This window comes from Aythya marila (assembly GCF_965140915.1).
Source record: "Aythya marila genome assembly, chromosome: 1".
In the NCBI taxonomy this organism is placed as follows: domain Eukaryota; kingdom Metazoa; phylum Chordata; class Aves; order Anseriformes; family Anatidae; genus Aythya; species Aythya marila.
The window spans coordinates 8,434,547-8,454,427 of record NC_139042.1 but is presented as its reverse complement, the minus strand read 5'-3'; the positions used below and the strand labels follow the sequence as shown (position 1 = coordinate 8,454,427).

At 37.4% G+C, this 19,881-nt stretch overlaps 1 protein-coding gene across 1 annotated transcript in view; it reads right to left on the bottom strand.

Annotated features, from left to right (window-relative positions):
- Positions 1 to 5,670: 5,670 nt before the first annotated feature.
- The window catches only part of TMEM135 (transmembrane protein 135), a 176,775-nt gene continuing 162,564 nt past the window's right edge, over positions 5,671 to 19,881 (bottom strand). Inside the window, exons 10-15 of the mRNA XM_082772953.1 lie at positions 15,252 to 15,419; positions 12,078 to 12,141; positions 11,248 to 11,324; positions 9,502 to 9,600; positions 7,978 to 8,045; positions 5,671 to 6,413 (exon numbers count right to left, since the gene is read on the bottom strand). Coding sequence (XP_082629079.1) covers positions 6,281 to 6,413; positions 7,978 to 8,045; positions 9,502 to 9,600; positions 11,248 to 11,324; positions 12,078 to 12,141; positions 15,252 to 15,419 — 609 coding nt within the window. The 3' untranslated portion in view covers positions 5,671 to 6,280. The remainder of the gene's footprint in view (positions 6,414 to 7,977; positions 8,046 to 9,501; positions 9,601 to 11,247; positions 11,325 to 12,077; positions 12,142 to 15,251; positions 15,420 to 19,881) is intronic.

Below are 19,881 nucleotides of genomic sequence, written 5' to 3'. Positions count from 1 at the left end.
CCGTGTGCAGCCTCTGCCCAGGCCGTGCCAGGAGGGGCTCCCCAAGTGGCTGATCCCTGTTACACCACACCCAAAGCTCCTCTAGCTGAGTGCTTTCTTTGAAATCTGCCAGCCTGAAGTTTTGTTCAGTGTTGCTGGGGCTTACATGAGGGGCTGGTGTGGCTTGTGCCCTGGGCCGCCTTCCTGCACCCTCTGCAGTGTTGCAGGCCAGTTCTGTACTTGCCCCTGCTGGCTTTTGTGGGTCTGAAGAGCCCAAGGCTGCCTGGCCTCTCGCACAGACACAGCTCCATGCCTCCAACCTCCCCTTCTGCTCTGCTTTCCTTTTTCTGAGACAGGGAAAGAATGGGGAAGCAGGGAGGGACCTGAATGCAGGACTGAGGCACGTAGCCCATGAATGTATATGGTGACAAATGATGTCCTCTGCTTTGTTCCCTCTTAAAAATGAATGTCAGTAGAAAAACACCACAGCAGTAGTAGTCAAGAGTCTGATATGAATTATATGCGTAATAGAAGATGTTCCAGCAAAGGAAAAGTACTATTGGCAGAGAAGCTCCAGCAGAGAGCTGGATGTTGTGCAAGGGGCCCAACCTCCACCGGGCTGCAGCCACCAGCCGGGGGATGCTCGGGGAGAACCAGGGGACTGCTGTCTGCCCGGGTTGCGAATTGTTTACAGGATATTATGTTTTTGTGTCCAAGGAGACGTAACAGCATCTCAGTGCAAGATGGTTACAGACATGGAATCCGTTTGGGAATATAATCACAGGCTGCCAGGGCTGGAAATGCCTGATTTTTTTAAAGGGTGATAAACAATGAGCAAAACACAACTTCTGGATCGGTCAGGACTTTATTTGCGTACTTTTGCGTCAAAACAGTGCAAGCAGCAGTGTTTTAACATGGGACTCTCACACACCAGCTTTGCTCATCCCAGCCCAACCTGCCCTTTTTTCCTTACGACAAAAGCTTTTATTGCCAGAAGTGGGGAGGCAGGTCTTGACTTCTTAAAGTAAGAGGAAAACGGTGCATTCAGAACACCGAAACAACCCCTGCTTTTTTCCTTGACCTCATATGATCAGGTGTGTTGTGACCTTCGGGCAGTCCTGGGAACAGCCCCGTTAGCACCTGATCTGATGGCTACAGCCGTATATCCATGTCTCTGCTGTGGCAGCTGAGGGGAAAACATCGATCGGATTCCACTCACTGGCTTGGGAAGATTAATTGCCCGCCAGGACTTCAAACCGGCTCCTTCCACCACGGGCAAAGCCTTGGCATTAATATTTAAAATTCTTGTGACCTCCCTCTCTTTTAATGAGCAAGTGGAAAACTCCCTGGCCTGTGCCAGGAAAAAAAAAAAATCCTCCAGATCAAAGTGGATGCTAATTCATGTTTGTTCCTTGCTGTGTTCAAAGGAGCCTGTTGGTAAAATGAGTCTTGCATCTGAAGGAGATGGAAGGACAAACTCTATGAGCTATAAATGGTGAGTGCTATGCCCTGAGCGACACAATCCCATTTCAGTGTGGCTAAAGGCAAAGGTTTTGCCAGTTTGTCAACAATAGCAATTTTATTTTCCTTATGGGGGAGAAAACATGCACATCTTAATATAAATGTATCTACAGGAAATTGAAATAAAATATTCAGTCACTTCTGAGAAGAAAACTCATGATATGTGTAGCCCAAAGGTAAAAGTCAAATTCTTCTGCTGTATCCCCAGATGAGTGGGAGGAAATTTATTTGTTTTGTAAAAGGAAGCAGCTTGTAAAGGCAAGATCCCCACCTGCAGTCACCTCTGGTGGATTCCTCCTGGGGGACAGCGATGGGCGAAAAGCTGGGAAACACAAGCCTCCTTCATGATGCTCGCTGCTTAGGAACATGGGTCTGGAAATGGAAACTTCCAAACCATTGGTTAGGTCCACCAAAACGATTCCACTTTCTCCAACTAGATTTTGCTACATACTGCCCTCTCCCTGGTCCTATCTTTTTTTCTGTGCCACAACAAGAATTCACAAGCCTTGTGCTGGTGCAAAGAGCCCTGGTGCCCTACTTCTGCTCCATAGTTGTGGAAAAAAATAAACAAAGTAAAGGCTCAGTGTATGCATCACTGATTTTCTTGCTCTCTTTTTGTGCCTTGTTTGTCTATACGCATCCCAGGACCACCTGGCCAGAAATAATTGCTACAGGCACAGTTAGAAATTGAAATACTTCTACACAGGCTGTCCTGAATTTTTTGTTCACCAAGCTTAGGTGAGCTCAAGCAATAGACCTGTTGGGGATGTCACAAAGCATTTGGAATGAATGTCACCAAGCATTTGGAATGAAACCCTTCCTGCTACCTCAAAACACAGAAGTACAGTGGCCTTGGTAAACAGAAGGGAAGCTCTCACAGGAGAAGGGGACCAACTTAACAATTTTCCAAAAATTGAGTTTTACAGACAGTTTGGTGAATTGTCCAATCTACGATGGCTGGGACCATGAGGAATGAAAGCATCCCAGGTCTGTGAGATGAGAGATTGCAGGAACCTACAAGGAGAGCAGGTTGTCCACAATAAGGAACGCATCATGGTTAACTGTTGTTCAGAAATTATATACAGGAACATGGAGCTTCTCGACCATGCAACAGAAACCGGTATTTTCTAAGAGCACCTTGCCAGGAGAGATGCTTTCTGCAGAAGACCATGCTTCTGAGATTGTCCTGAAGACCCAGGTGTGACAATACAAGGAAGCTCAAGCCTTTACCTCCAGCAATGAAATCACTGATCAATGAAATCACTGATATCTTATTATGAACTGAGATGGCATTATGTATAAAAATGAGTCATTTTAGGTACCTTTGTTTTTATTACTGGCTTTAAAAGTCAAAACTTCTACTGGCAGAAGTATCTACTGTGCATGAATCCAGCAAATCTGCACTATTTTCAGCCTTGTGCTAGAATGAAAATAATTCTGTAAAAAAACTCCTCTTTAATGGATCTCAGATGTCAACATCTTCCAGTCACCTCTAGCAGGACTGGAAAAAAGCAATGGTCTTCAATGGGAGCAATCACACGTGGCCTGAAAACCTGCTGAAAGACAGCAGACAAAGAATAATAATGAGTATCCATCCATCAAGTTAGGAACTACCATGAAGGGGATTTCTGCAAAATATACATGACGCAATATTAAATACTAGAAGAATCATAGAACATGCACAAATGACTGCAACCTTCCCTTTGGGATTTTGCACATGTATTTTACTTGCTGCCAGAGCCTCTTTGCCAACCAAGGGAAGCAGTGAAAGCCTGGCTGTACTAGGTCTCCCTGCCTGCTAAGAGCAGTAGGGATGGCAATGGCCATTAAATCCTCAGAAGAGCCCTGCAGGCAAACAACATGCAGCTCTTTCCTTAGGAAAAGGTAAAAAGATAGCCCAACACAGGCATATTGGCTTCTGAATCCCATGAGCCATGGAAGATGCTGCTGCTTTTGAGATGCCTGCAGGGAGGTCAGCACCACCATCCTGCACAGCCTCCCTCCAAAAAACCTCCAACTGAAGGAACTGTGGCATCTCCGTTTGACCCTTGCTTCCCATCATCTCTTGAGCAAGTCTCCCCCAGTACTCTCTGCAAAATCAACTTCTTTTGCAAGGCATTGGATGTCCTCAGGCACACCCATCATATGATCAAAAAAAGAATAAAGCTGTGCCATGTCAGGTGGTAGGGAACATCGCTGTTTGAGTCACATGAGGCCCAACCATCCGGCCACATGGTAAAGCCAGAGCTGGAGGCGTGCTCAATAACTAGTTCAGTGGCTTTCCCTGTTTAAAAGAGACAGATTGAATGGTGTCAGCTAATATTGTACAATTACCCGTGAAAGTACAGAGCTGCAGTTGTCAGCTGAACTGCTTTTGCTTTACCTCTTCACTTCCACTGCATCAGGACTTTATATTTTGTAAAAAATAAGCACAACTTTAATGGTTGCTCACATTCCTACTATTCCGTAACCAGCGTATTATTTCAGTCATGATTCCAGAGAGCTAATTAACAACAATATTAACAAAAAGTCACTTTTTTCAAGCAGCAACTGTTTATTATTGGGAAAAAACATTAGGACTTTATTTTATTTTTTCTTACATATACTTGATTTGAATAAAAATAATTTAAGTTTTTTTTTTATTTTTTATATTACATGAAAATAAAACAAGGACTGTGAATTCTGGAAGCAAGAAAGCTTAGACAAAACTTGTTTAGCTGCTGAGATGTAGTACTTGCATTTTTTTTAAAACTCAAATAGAGAAACAATCACAATTGTCATTCCAGTGAAGAAAATTAATCCATTTATAAAATATTTTGAAGTCTGAGAACAGTATATAGTTACACTAGAAAGTATTTATAATATATTGTGTGAGTTCTAACATATTACCTAAAATATATAACTTTTCAGACTTTACATGGTCAAATATTTTAGACCATATTCCAGTGGAAAAACACTACAAATTTATTACGATCCTCTTAAACTTCTTGTTGAATTAACTTTTATTTCCTTTTGAGGAATTTTAATATAATATTTCAAGCAATAAAATATTGCATACAAACTAGCCTGTAGAATTGTATTTGCGCTAACTGGACAACTGCTGTTTTAAAGGTTGAAGCACCTTTAGAAACAATGATAAAGCATCACTGTTGCAGTAGCTGATGAAGAAGCAGATTTTGTGCACAGACTGGTACAATTTTCATGACATCTTTGTAAATCCAATAAAAATTACTGTTTAGTCAGTAATAGGAAATTAAACTAATGGCAGTTAAAATATGCGTAAGGCTGGGGTAGGATTACAGTGTTACAAGACAAAGATTCTATTAATTAATCCAATTCATATTATCTGACAGAGACTTCCAACAGAAACACTGATTACTTCTTCATTTTTCTTTTTAAAATACATGCAACCTATATTCCCTAGCTTACCACGTGTCTTTTCAGTTGAATGTGAACATAGTTCATCTTTCCATTAAGTTCTAAGGTAGCAAACACCATTCAGCATCACCTGAATGGGCTCTACTTTAAAAAAAAAAAAAAAGCCCCCAAAAGCAAAAAGGCAATTAGCATGTCAAGGTCTTGCTTCAGAACACAAACTATTATCTGTAGAAATATATGCAGGGTAAAAATGAGATGGAATTTGAATAGGTATTTATTTGCATTGAGTACTATATTAAGTTTAAAGTAACTGTCACAGTCACGGCTGTCTGATGGGCCAACAGAAAACCATTCTCCAAGTACAAGGTAAAAATATTATTAATATGATCGTCAAAACAATCTAACCTCAGGGGTCAGTTCCCTTTTAAAGGCCACTGGAAATGCTAGCTGGTATGCAGCTTGACAAACAAGCCAATGCCATCTAGATGGACAATGTCAAGCCCTTTAAAATAAACATCTAATTTCAGGATATTTTGGAGGATTTTTTTGTTTTGTTTTGTTCTTGGCTTTTTTATTTTTGTAACCGTCTGCTGTTTCCAGCACCATCTCAGAGGCTGAAACATTTTATTCCTTCCCCTGCCTGTTTTGTCATTTTCCACTTGGCAGATACAAACCACCACACCCTGCTGCTCCTTATGGTGCACAAGTCACTGGTATTGCCTTTTTATTTTCCTTGTCTGTTATCCATATCGTCACTGGGATTTACAGCCCTGGAATGTGATTTCTGCACTAATATGCCTTTTTTTTTTTTTTTTTTTTTTTTTAACTAAGGAATGCCTTACTTTGCAACCATAGCTCTGTAAAAATATTGTCTTTTTAAATAATGAGTGGGCAGTGGCTCTTTTCAGATAAATCAGCGACGCAATTTAGAAAGACAAGGAGGCATTTTTACCAGACTACAACAGTTTTAAGATCAGGAACAATTCTGGACCTAACCTACGCCTTATGTCTTCCTTTCTAAACTCAAAATTTCTTTTAGTTTTACCAAGAAATATTCTACTGGTCTGGACTATAGAATTTTTGAAATAATTATGCATATTTATGTTTTATGTATGTTTTACTTCTCTAAATATATTACTCATTTGTTTAATTCATTCAGGAATCTACCATACTGTCAACCAACTACAGTAACCCAGAAATATGTGCTGTACGTGGAAGGGGCTTAATCACTAAGCCACACTTTCCTACAAAGCTCCAGTATTGTTGATTGGTAAAAAGCATTTCTCATTGAAATAATACTGAAGTGGAGCCCACACCCTCCTCCATATATATGACTGTTAAGTTAATTAACTTTTCAGGACAAAATGCTGATCACATTCAATGACAAGGTATACTGTCATCTTCAAGACAGCTCCAGAGGTAGCTCTGGTGGTACAACAGTGTATCTCGGGTCAAGCTTAGGCGTGAAATCCTTGAAGTTCTTAGATGCTTCAGTACCAAATACATCTAAAACTTTCCTGTTCATCAAAGCAAACCTAAAAAATGAGAGAGTGAACAGATTATTCACTTAAACAAAAAAAAATAAATTTCTGTTAAAATTATTTCACTTCCATGAAAGACTATCCAAATCTTTGAAATGCAGGCTTTCAGCCTACACTGTTTACAGATTGCAAGTTTTTCACCTTGGGCAAAAAAGACATGAAAAAATACATTTGACAATCTGATCACTAGTGTTTTGACTTCATACGCTTTATATAGCATGACTTATGTAAAAAGAAAAACCTTTAACTCCACAAAAAAAGCCCAAACAACTGTCTACTGTCTTTTCCACTCAAGTGGAACATAACCTGGCCATGCCTGTGTAAGTCTGGGTAATAATTTAATGGGTGTTACAACCTATTTCCATCTCTTTGCTCTTTAAAATTGTTGAGTGAAAGACCTTTTAAATGTCAAAATAATCTGCTTCTATGGAGAGTGTCAAAATTACTGTTACAGATATTTGCTTCAGAGGAAATAAAGGAGCAGAATTGCATTTCTCTTCCCTCTTCTCTTTCAACTAAAGCAATCTTAGAATTAATATAAGAGAGAAAAATGCAGCCAAAGTTGGACATCTGCACTGACATCATCCACCGTATCATGTTTGTACAGCCTCAGAGGTTGCCTCTAGGCATCCCAAGGAAAGCTTCCCACCACATCTAGCAATGTATTAAGTCACCTAATGTCCAGCTAATAGTGTGCTGTGCCATGGTGTGTGTAGGTTTAACACGCTCCAGGGACTGGCCTCTGATTTCTCTTCTATTTTTACAGTCTGGACAGAGACGATCTCTTCTCTATGCTATGCCTCAAACCACAGTAGGTTGCATTGAAAGGACTGAAAGGAACTCTCAGGATTATCCAGACGTTACCTTTTATAATCCCATTCCTAAACTGATCTTCACTGTGATTTGGGTGCCTTGGTTCTGCCATATAGCATATCCATATAATAATGCACACTTCACTAAACTGTATTTTTATAAATCAATTAAAGCAGAATCTATTTTAAAAGGTAAGCACTTTAACATATTAGAGTGTAAATTCTTGCTTACCACTGAAAATTTTTCATTAGGTTTTCCTTGAAAAAAATCCTTTCCTAACTGAAATAGATGTTCTATAAAAAAAGTTGAATCTTCAAAGCACTCTTAAGAAATATTCAGATATTTCTACTAATACTTTTAAACATGTAGAAATACTATGTTGTAAATCACTGAATGTATTAAATGATTCCTTCAATTTCTGTGTTTGTTTACTGGATTCTTCATATTTCACTGAAATCTGAAAGCATTCCACCTTTCCAAGTGAAAACAGATAAAAAAGCCTTCTAGTTAAACTCTCATCTGCTGAACAGTATTAACCACATTTAAGTCTTTGCTCCTGTCATTAGACTAAATCAGCAGTTAAGAACTTCAAGTGGACTGGAAGCCACTTGAAAAGCAAAGTAAATACACAGCAAATTAGCCCATATGTACTGCTACAGCTATGCTGTTGACAACAAATGACACAGAAAGTTGAATGTGATCAATGGTATGTTTAGGCAAGCCATAACATACCCGGATTACATACCTGCCCTTCGTTAATCGTAAAAGAAATTTCCAGTATGAAGGTCTCAGGTTCTGAACTTCCATGACAGCCTGCAAGAAAAATAATCTGTAAGAGCCAGCTGTGAAAGGTTCAGGGGAGAGCCTCATCTGGTACATTATATTGCCAAAAGCAGTGATCATTGAAGGATGGTTACAGAAACATATATATATATGTTATATATTATACACATAGATATAAATTCCTCTTATGATTCATAAAAAAATAAACTAAAAGCAACTGTGATCATCCAACAATGTCCAACACTAACAGCAGATACACTGCTCACAGCTGAAATCAGTGCTGCATATGAGCACCACCAGCAGATACTGGTATTCCCAGAACACTATCTTTCAAAAGTGGTGGCAATTAATTTAGATCTCATTGTTGTGTAGAGAAAGCATAAATAATTCTTATCATATTTTGTGTAGTCACCTTTACAAATCCCTTTCCATATCTGAAATAATCTTTCTATTTGACTACTTTTCCATCTCACTCATGAATATAGTGAGGAAAAAACACCTCAGTATAGATCACTTTGCTAATTTCTCCCTCCTTCCTCCCCACTAAACCTAGTAATTTATTTCGAGTCTTGGATTCCTTTTTCAGCTAGTCATTAAGCAATGAAAAAAAAAAAAAAACTTTCCTCTTTCTTCATAATAACTTTATTTCTTTTAGCTCCATGTGATGATCCTTGCCAGTAGTATTTTGAGATCTCAGTGTCACAGACTGTCTGGCACATCCCCAGTACTAAAAAATATTAGTTTACTTTGATATTAGAATGAGAAATAACCACAAATAAATTGAAGCAACGAGGAGTAGGAGTAGTGGATCTCTTCTGTTGGGCGCAAGACAGCAGAAAGCTACTTTATGTTTTCTCTTTATTGATGGGCACAAAAATAGATTTCATTTTCTAGAAAGGGGCAGATGTAGTGGAATAGTGTAGAGAGTAATTGGGTACCACTGAAAAGGAAATTTTATAGTTAATGCAGTCAATAAAGGGGCTGAAGGTAAGAGTACATGATTGACTTAGAAAGGATAAAATAGCTTGTTTCAAATGTAGGACTTAAGATTTCCTTGCTAGTTTTTGCAGATTCTTTCAGACAGCTAACTTTATTTCAAGTTGGTTGAGAGGGAAAACTTCCTTTTTTTTTTTTTAACGCTGTAATATTACAATAAATTGTTTGCCTCCTTGAGAAATGGTCCTTTCATATGCTTGTGAAAGTCCCTACATTTATATTCATCTCCTGGGTCAATGTGTTTTGAGATCCTTTCCAAAGAATTCAGAGCTTTATATAATGTATTGAGTTACAAACATATGAGAAATTTGAGTCACAGAAATGATCTTCCCACAGTGACACTCAAAAACAGGTTGTAGGAGTCCTGATTCACAACATCTTGCTGAAATGACTACATGATATTTTTCCTATTTCACTGTATCCTCATTCTATTCAACATTTCAGTTAAACTCAGAGAAGTTCATATGCTATTCAAAGACAACATACTTACTGCCTGAAAGCATATTGATGTGGAAATGGCATAGATGATGCTGTCTGCATGTGGAAAATAGGGAACCTTCCCTGCTTCAATGCCTTTGAAGTATATCATCTATAAAGATAAAAAAAATAAAACAAAATAAATTTAACGTAGCTTTTTACATTTATTATACATTTTCAAAGTAACAGGCCAACATTACTAATCTATGCTCATATAATTTTGTATATGTCCATAAATGTGTTATTGATTGAGCTTGCTTATAGAAGTTATCCAAGATCAATAGAATAAATGGCTATAAATGCACAGAACAGGACTTAGCAACATCTGGAGTGTTAAAAGGGTAGTATAGATCTTAAAGATAAAAAAAGGAAAGTTTGCTATGCTAAATTCTTCATTTTAAAAAAGCAGAAGAATAATACAATAACTATTCCAACAAAGTGAATATTCACTGTTCTTAAACAGCTTGAAATCACGTACTTTTATTTCTGAGAAAACATGTAAAGTTTATTTTCCTGAGCACAGCTTGACCTTCCAAAGCAGCACACGCCTCTTTGGTCAGTTACCCTTGGCTTGCGTAAGACAATAAAAGTAGTTTAAAAAAATAAAAAAGGAAAGAAAGAAAGAACACAAAGCACTTTTCTTATTTCACTTCAGCCACAATGTCTCAAACTCAAGAGAAAACCATCAGCAATACAAGACACTATTCGTGTTTTTTTTCCATCTGATATTCCACAAGTCAATATGGACAACTCAGAGTTGCTTTTATGCAACCATTATGTGAACCACCTTCAGAGCTTGAATCTAGGATGACAAGGAACAGAAATAAGCAGAGTATAACTTCCCTTTTATGTTTAATTTTATACTTAAAAGAAAAATACATTCCTTCTTTTTATTCTTGTTAAAATGAATTCTGCACCCACAAAGGGGATGGACAAATATTACTAGGGAGCCCTTGAGGTCTGCAGGAGAAAGCTTTGTGATTCAGGGATGATGCATAACAGGAGAACACTGTCGACTTATTCCAGTGTTGCTGCTGGGGAAATAACCAGGACTAAGTCTTGATTTTATGGAAAAATCACAGTAAGAAATCAAAAGCTGGTTAGCAAAGTATAATCAACATAGAAAACTCTACAAACATTCTTAATTTATTTTTTTTTGCCCCTACAGGCTCCCAATTTTTACAAGTTCATAGAAATAATTCAAACCGGAAAAATGGTAATTAGAACAAAGTTCTTTGCAAAGCCGGGAATTCAATCAGATTAAGCATACTGACAAACAACTTCAGCTATAGACTAAAACTTAAGCTATTTTGAGTTATCTTAGATTGCTGAATGCCAAAATTAGGGAACAAAGGCAGGAAGTTAAGCTGTAGCTTTTGGCAATAAATCTGCAATTAAGGGCTAGTTTTGATTTACATTTCTGGCAGAATAGACAAAATCCGCATTCTTGAAACTTTTAGATTGAAAAATCTGTAAAAGCTACAAAGCAAAGAGCTATCAGAAAAGATTACCAAAAATCATGGAGAATATACACGAACACCGGTGTATAAAGACCTTTTAAAATGAAACACAGAAAGGAAAATAAGAAAGAAATGAGACCACAGAATGGCACTGCCTCTCGGCATGTCCCTACTAAAACACAGAACTGCTATACAACCCTGTTTTACACTGCAATGTTCTGACAAAGCTTATAAAGCTCATTTTCTGCCTTGAAAAAATATATACAGTAAAGAGTTCTGTTACAAGGTTAACATCCTACCTCTACTAATTTGGACGCCAGATACATAGAGATAGTAGTACTTTTGTAGAACATCATAGAAATTCCTGCTAGACACCCTGTAACAATTAGAAAACACAAGCATTATTAAGATTGTGATTTATTGCTGCTGTTGCCATACATCAGCTCAACAGATGAACAGATGTTGCACAAGATGATACTTTTTCTGCTACAACAAAGTTCAGTGATGTTCCTGTATTGACTATCAAAGTATGGTTCTTGCCATTAAAAAAAAAAAAAAAAGAATTTTGAAACTGTGAAACAAGTTTGTGGCTCTGATCAGGAGCACAGCCTCAAATTTCCTCTCTCAGCCCACAAACAAGAGAGACCTCTCAGGTTTCACCAATGCAATAGGTGCACAAATAGGAGGGAAGGGCCTGCAACACTACCTATATTTCATTGGAAAATAATCCTTCTTCAGATTCAGTTGAGCTCATCCTTTCAAATGTGTTTTCTTTCACATATGGAAGTGCCAGTATTCGAACCTCTTATCAAAAGTCTTAGAAAATAAAGGATAACTTTACATTTGTGAATACAATAATTTATTGTCCTTGAAGCTGAACATGAAAAACAGACCGTTTGATTGAATTTACCTTACAATTTTAATTAAAGTCTTTATTTGAAAACACTTGTAACACTACTGTGTGTTTCACTACTTGAAACACCACCAACACAGCCTTAACGTATACAGCACTATTTTTATCACATAACTCTGGAAAGGGAACAGGAGGACAGACATCCAGCTATGTGCATTACAGAAATACTTGCAGAATCCCAACACAGGCAATATGGGCTTCTTATCATGGACTCACCAGCTACAAGTGCATGAAGCTCATCATCTAGGTTTCGTACCCAGCGCAGGAAGCAACTAGTACCCTGTAGGCGAACAGACAGCAGGATTAGCCCAAGTTATTTCTCTTTCAGCATTCACAGACTGGAGATATCCTGCTGTAAACTAGTAATACAGCACACAGCATAAATTAAGGATATAGTGTGACAATACCCATAATCCACACTACCTGAAGAATTTTATTTTTAGTTGTTTACTGTTACTGTTCTTTTCAGAATCAGAGAGCAAAACAGTTTAAAATAACAATCTAATTCCCATGTGTTCAGAAAAACTAAATTTGAGAACATCTTCATTTGCTCTAGTTGTCTTGACTCTCCCATGAGAAGTTTGTCACATCCTCTGCACTGTTTTTCCAACTGTTTTGGAAATCCATATTTTGCTGCCAAATTTTATCCCTGGTAAATTTCTGTTTGTTTCCAAATTGCTGGAGACTTGCTTAGCAGGGCCAGATCGAGTGCTGATGGCACTGAAACAACATTATATAATTCTGTATGACGGCCTGCTGACATCTATTTTGATATATGTGTTAGCCTTTTAATCCATCTAATGTGTGCTTTTCATGGAACAAAAGAATAATTTATATTGGAAGAGATTTCTGGAGATTCTCTGGTCCAACCTCCAGGTCTCATTAGAGCAGGTTGATCAGGAATTCATCCAATTAAGTTCTGAGCATCTCCAAGGACAAAGACCACATAGCTTTACCAGGCAACCTGTTTCAATGTTAGGCAACCCTCACAGGAAAAAATATTTCCTTATATTTCAACAGAATTTCCTGTATTTCAACTTGAATCCATCCCCTTTCATCCTGCTACTGCATAACTCCAAGAACAGTTTGTTTTCTCTGCATCCTCCAGGAGGCATAAATAACAGTAAGATCTTCCATCAGCCTTTCCTTCTCCAGCTTGAAACCCTTTTCTCCCAGTTTCTCCTTGCACATCAGATGACACAGTCCTCAAATCAACTCGGTGGCCCTCATGTGAACTCACTGCAGCATTTCAGGTTGTATCAGGAATAGTGTAGCCAGCAGGACCACGGAAGTGATCATCCCCCTGTATTCTTCTCTGGTGAGGCCACACCATGAGTACTGTGTTCAGTTTTGGGCCCCTCACTACAAGAAGGACATCGAGGCTCTGGAGCATGTCCAGAGAAAGGCTACGAAGCTGGTGAAGAGCCTGGAACACAAGTCCTGTGAGGAGCAGCTGAGGGAACTGGGGTTGTTCAATCTGGAGAAGAGGAGACTCAGGAGGCTCAGACCTTATTGCTCTCTACTGCTACCTGAAAGGAAGTTGTGGGGAGCTGGGGGTCGGCCTCTTCTCACACGTAACTAGTGATAGGACTAAAGAGAATGGCCTCAAGTTGAGGTTTGAAATTAGGAGACATTTCTTCTCAGAAAGAGTAGTCAAATACTGGAACTGGTTGACCACAGAGGTGGTGGAGTCACTGTCCCTGTAGGTGTTTAAGGAAAGGGTAGATGTGGTACTTAGGGACATGGGTTAGTGGGCAGTATTGGTGGTACGTGGACAGTTGGACTAGATGATCTTAGAGGTCTTTTCCAACCTTAATGATTCTATGATTTCAAAGTCTTGAACAATGCATTGAAATTAAAAAAATACAGAAGAAGAATATGTCTGTGTCCCAAAACTGAATTACAACACTCAACTTTACTACTCAAAATTGAGTAGTAAATTTACTTTTTTAATCTTATTTTAAAAAAGGAAACCAGACTACCATAGCCAACCGACTTTTTATAAAACCTTATTTGCTATTTGCTGACAATAATTAACAGTCAGGTGGACACAAAATATTAATAGTACAGCTACTGCAATTCTACAAAGGCATTTCAGACACCCCTCGGGGACAAGTTTGACTTTTTTTTTTTTTTTTTTTTTTTTAAGTAAGGCAGAATATAATTCCTTTGGGTTCAAAATACATCAAGAAATGTTTTGGCTGTGATTCAATCTTTTGGACTGATTAGGATCTCTATTGCCCTACATGCTTAACTCGAACTGGAAGAAAAACATAATGCATCCCAAATTTATGGAATGTAAACAACAGAAAGCACCTACTTAATAAATTACAAATAAAGGTCAGAGTATTTGACCCTCATAAAATTAACATCCATAGAACTTATTTATACTTCAGTTGCAATTAGAGGTTTTAAAATAAATCAAAATCATTTCAGTTTTTGCAATTTAAATACTTTTATTCTCTGGAGGCACTTTTCCTAAAATTCAAGCAACAAATGAATTTTCAAGTAAACTCTGAATAGGCCATTTGCACTTTGACATCAAAAATTTTAAACTCGGTAAACTTAAAAATTCTTGTGTTTCAATCCAACTACACTTTAAGTGAGATTCTGTTTTACTTATATATAAGGGTTTAAAAAAAACACGAAGTAATGTTCACCCTAAATAATACAAAATTCTCTTAGCTTTGGAGAGAAGTGAAGTGGCAGTTGAAAAATTACATGTGTGATTAGGAACATAAAAGTGCAAAAGCCGCTTCAGCACTGCAGTATGTAACATACTCTCCCTTATAGCATGTGTTTGGTTACATTCTGTTTGGCATTAATACACATAATTCAATTAACTTCAAAAATGTTGAATGAATGTGTATCAGTTCACAATCTGTCATCTTATAATGGTGCAGAAGGGTTGATTTCCAAGTGGTAAGTGCTATGTCTCAGTTGCACATGATGTATGTTCTGCAAGCTCCTGCTATTTAGGCAAGTAAGGATTCCAGAGACATTTGAGCCAAAAAAATGTGCAAATGGCTTCTCTTTGGCTACAATGCTGTTACTGCAGTCATCACTTGTGTTTGCATGAAAATGTTTCTGTGTAAAAGAAAGTCTTTTGAAATCTGAATTCACTTTCTCTGAAGTATGCCTATCTCCTGATACTGATGTCATGCTTCAAAATCTATCTCGCTTATTCAGAAATGACAGAAAAAATAGAAGGAATGGAAGATCTGTTTGCTGTTTATGGTTTGATTATCACAATGCTACAGAATTTGTCAATGCCATTCTGTAGAAACCTGTGTCAGTAATATGAAGTGGCTAGACTTTTTACCTCATCCTGATGTTCTGAAAAACAAAATAAAAAAGTGGCATTCGACACTCTGTATATTATAAACTTACTTTGTATATACTGACAAAAGATCCCAGGAAAGCTCCAAGCTGGAAATTTTCCTTGTTGTAGAAGAGTGAAAGTAGCCGGGATGGCTCTGTAAACAGATGCCGGAAGGTGGATGGGATCCGAAGGCAACACTGGATCAGGTAACCAATGCTAAACATCCTAATGAAGCCCTAAAGAAAACAGGAAGAAACCACAAATTCAGAAGAAGGAAAATAAAAAATGTCTACAGAAGTACTTATTATTGACATCGAGCAGTTTAAAACCCATTCTGCATATACTAAAGAAAATGCATTTCCATCTTCAAACTTTTTTTTCCTGTCCAGATTCCCCAGTAAAACAGCAAAAGCAATAAAATCGTAAACAATTGACTCTCCTTTAGTTTGTATGAATATCTCATAGGCCTCAAAGGACAAACTCTATTTGTCTTTTGCTCCAAAATTCTGTCCTCTGAAAGAATCCTGATGTCTTCCAGGTTACTGACCAGCTTTTAACCACAAATGGGTACAGAGGAAAGTAATGTGGGACAAAAAAAAAAAAAAAATTGCATTTTTACACTCAAATGTCTGGAGAAAGCACTAAAGCAGTAAAAAGTCCACACAAAATAAATTTCAGAAAGTGGGAGAATTAGAAATTGACCCTGATGGCTTGGCACATGCTCATGCACTTTCCCTCAACCAAACTGGAGGCTTCAGGAAGTGTACAGCAAGATAAAGTACAGACCCAAAGGGGAGATTTTGTCCAGAAATATTGAAAAAGGATAATGTGGCTTCAAATGATTTTTCTCTTCCTCTTCTCCCTTAGATATGGATCTGCTATTTTATATCTCATCACAAAACTACACTGACTGTTTCTTTCCAAATCCTCTTCCCCAGTTTCTTGTAATTTCCACCAAAGCTTCCTATCATCATTCTTACCCTGTGGCTGAACTTCTCAGAGAATTCTGAATAAAATCTATCCATTGTTTGTATGGAAGATACCTCATCTGAAAACTATCCGAATGCCGCGCACTCATCGTTGGCAAATAAGGCATGACCCAACACTCGTGATTTCTCCAGCCCATTTTTCAGAGCGTACTCAGGGACACTCAGATAATTGTAGAGACAGTGGTAACTGTCAGAGGCCTCAATTGAGCAACCTTTCCAACTCAGAAACTCCAAACATTTTTCCCTTCTGTAGAACTTTCTAATGCATCTTAAAGCTCATAAAACTATTCTGGTTAAACATCCAGTAATAAACTTCTTGAAACAATTACTCTCCCTGACAACACTCAATGAGTGTTTATAGGAATCAAGTGGAAGAAACTATTTTGTGTCATCTGGTGATCATATCATACAATAATAGAACGGTTTGGCTTGGAAGAGACCTTAAAGACCCCCTGGTTCCACCCCCCTGAAGGGGCACCTCCCACCAGACCAGGTTGCTCAAACCCCCATCCAGCCTGGCCCTAAACACTTCCAAGGATGGGGCATCCACAGCTTCTCACCACCCTCTGAGTGAAACACCTATGATCCAACAGCTATGCATGAAAATTTTCCATTTCTTCTTCTACTACTTTTAAAGGTATGTAAATTGTACTTACTGAACAGCTACTGACCCAGTGTTTTGTGATCGTGTAATGAAAATGCTGACTGAAAGGTATATATGGTAGGCAGATTTCTAAGTGCACTGTGAATTTTGTGTAGTTAAAATGTCAAAGTTAAGATGAACATAAATCCACACCTAAAATGAAGGCGTAATCTAGCATGAAGTACACAGCCCTCATCTTGAGAATAAATAAATAAATAAATAAAAGAGATGATCACAGTACCAGGTACCATTATATAAAAAGAAAGTCCTAAAAATACTAGTTATGACCAAAGCCCAGTGAGAACAAACAACAATAAGGTACACTTGATTTTTTTCCTGGCTGTAGAAAAGACCATTCAGATGGGATGAGGAACACCGCATTAGGACACACTTCAGTTCCAGCTGGCAAAGAGTCAAATATATACCTGCCATTTTATTTTTATGAGTTACAAACTTAGAAGTGCTGACCTGCAGGATTAAGGCTTAGTTTTGATGCACAGCAAGCAGCAGTAAGTAGTGCACAAAGTCTTTCCATTTAGCTCATTAAATCGACCAGGTGAATGCATATCACATATTTATAGGTGCTTTTCAAAGTCACAAAAAGTATTACATTTTAGATCATATAATCAATGCATGATATTGTTACTTTTATCTTCCAAAAAGACCTCAAATAATAAACAGTAAAGTGTATGTAGGAAACCATAATAAACTTAAGTGAGATAAGTAAACCCTGCTACAAGCTATTTCTCCACTGAAATTTAAAATTGGGACTCACATCAGCCAGATGTAGCAGCACAGTAAAACTACATATCTGCTAAACTCATGAAATAATTCTTTTGAGAAATATATTTCTTAGAAAGTTAATAATACAGTCAAGATATTGGCTATAAGTCACTTCCAGATATACACATGTGCACATAAATGGAGTCCAGGAACATACCAAAAACGAGTCAACCTGTTGCAATGTACTAGGAATTAGATAATTAAATTAGATAACTTAAATTAAGTTATCTAAAATAACTATGTACATGTACAGCAATAAAAATTATTCTGGGTATACAGTAGCCCATGTTCAATCAAGAGACAGAATATCCAGCTACAATCATTAGAAAATAATCTCATATTCATTTTGGTCATATTCGTCATAGGGTATTTTATGACAGCCACCTGTTATCATCTGCAGCACTGACAGAAAAAAAGAAACTGCCCCTGGCTAAGTTTTCTTCATTGTAATCAATAGGAACCACAAAAGAAAAATATGGTTCAACTGCCTTCGTTAGCCTGTCATGCTCTCTTCAAGCATTTACAAAACCAAGATATTTTGCATTTTATGTATTCAGAATCAGAAGGGAAGTTGATGAAATCAGGTGTTAATGTCATTATTAGACACTACATAAAAGCTATCATGTGTTGTGTCCACTACTAATGTGCACTGAAGTATGAAGCAGGAGAGAAAGAGCATGCAATGGTAATTAAGCACAGATATAATAATGGGAAAACAAGATGCTCAGGGGTAAGGGAATATATAGTACAGAGGGAAAATTCTGGCAATAAGCAGCTCATCTGATCAACTGGTATTTCCCTGGTTATATTATTGCAGTCAAGAATGATTTATACTATAATATTATACAAGACTGGTACAAGTATGAAGTATAGTTCAAATGCATAATTGATTTCTCTACAGAGATAATAGCCTTTGAAACTATTCTTTTTCTTCATTTTTAGTCAGGTCAAGATTTATTTCTGCTCCATTGGGAGCTGAACGCTGGGTTTCATATATATCTATATATATCTGTGTATTATTTATTTATTTTATATAGATATATAAAATATAAAATATAGATATATAAAATATATCTATAATAAATATATATTTATTTTATATAGATATATATCTATATAAAATAATAGCTTCTCCGTCATCCCCCCCAGGTGTATGAAATCTGAACAAAATGATGCTGAATAAACAACTGAAGTGGACAGAGAGTTCTGAATATCCCCTTTAAAATTTTTCTTGTTCTTCTCATCATTAACATGTCTCCCTTTCCCCAACCCCAAAAAACAATAAAGGTAGTAGTGTGGGACCAGTCTGCTGTAATTTGAGGAACTCTCAACCTGAAATGAGATTTGGTCCCTCCACTGGAGTGATTCAACACTATTAACTCCTATTTCTTTGTCACCCTTCTATTTCAAAGGCACTTCAAGTTCACTGTATTCCATAATAGCAGAATCACTTCTCTTCTTATTTATGAAGTCACAAGCAAAAACAATCTTCTAGAAGATTAAGACAGTTTTCCACAGAGAAGAGGTATCAACTCTATTACAAGTACGCTAAGAGAAATCCCCATGTTTATTCTAGCAGTGCTTCTAAAATAATATAGGGTTATGAGGGTACTGATAGGTGTATACCCACATGGTGCTGAGCCTGAAGAAAACAACAACCTAAAGAAAAGGCACAATCCATGAATGAGATAGCAAATGGACTGAGATAGTGGTGAGAGGTTGAGAAGAAAAGCCTCATTTGATGCAGCAAAGTTTCACAAACCTATCCAACTGCCAAACCTGTAGCACTCTGTAGATCTATTACCACCCAACCAGGAAACAAAGATCCTAGGAAGTTGGGCACTATTTTTACATTTGTGCGTATCATGCTGACTTATCTTGATGGTTGTATGTAGGTGCCATCAATAAGAAATGCAATATAAAATACTGTTTTATAGAATAAATTACTAAGCAAAGAATTGTACGGAAATAATCCACTCCAGTCACATAAACCCCATAACTGTATTTTGATTGCTGTCCTCAGTTAGTCCCTGAACAAGACCTTTCTATATTGAAGCCATGCTAAATTTTCTGTTACCTTGTGTGCCATTAGAAGAGATAAATGCAACAGTTTTCAAGACAGGCAAATTTTGAATAAAGTAAGGGTAAATAAGGTGGTAAGTGATTCTCCCTCCAAGTTCCAAGGCCAAAACAAAATTATTATTTTAATCGAGTTTTTGTTAAATATGTAATACCTACAACAGAAAGGTGACAAAACTACACTGAACTGTTTGTGAAGGCTCT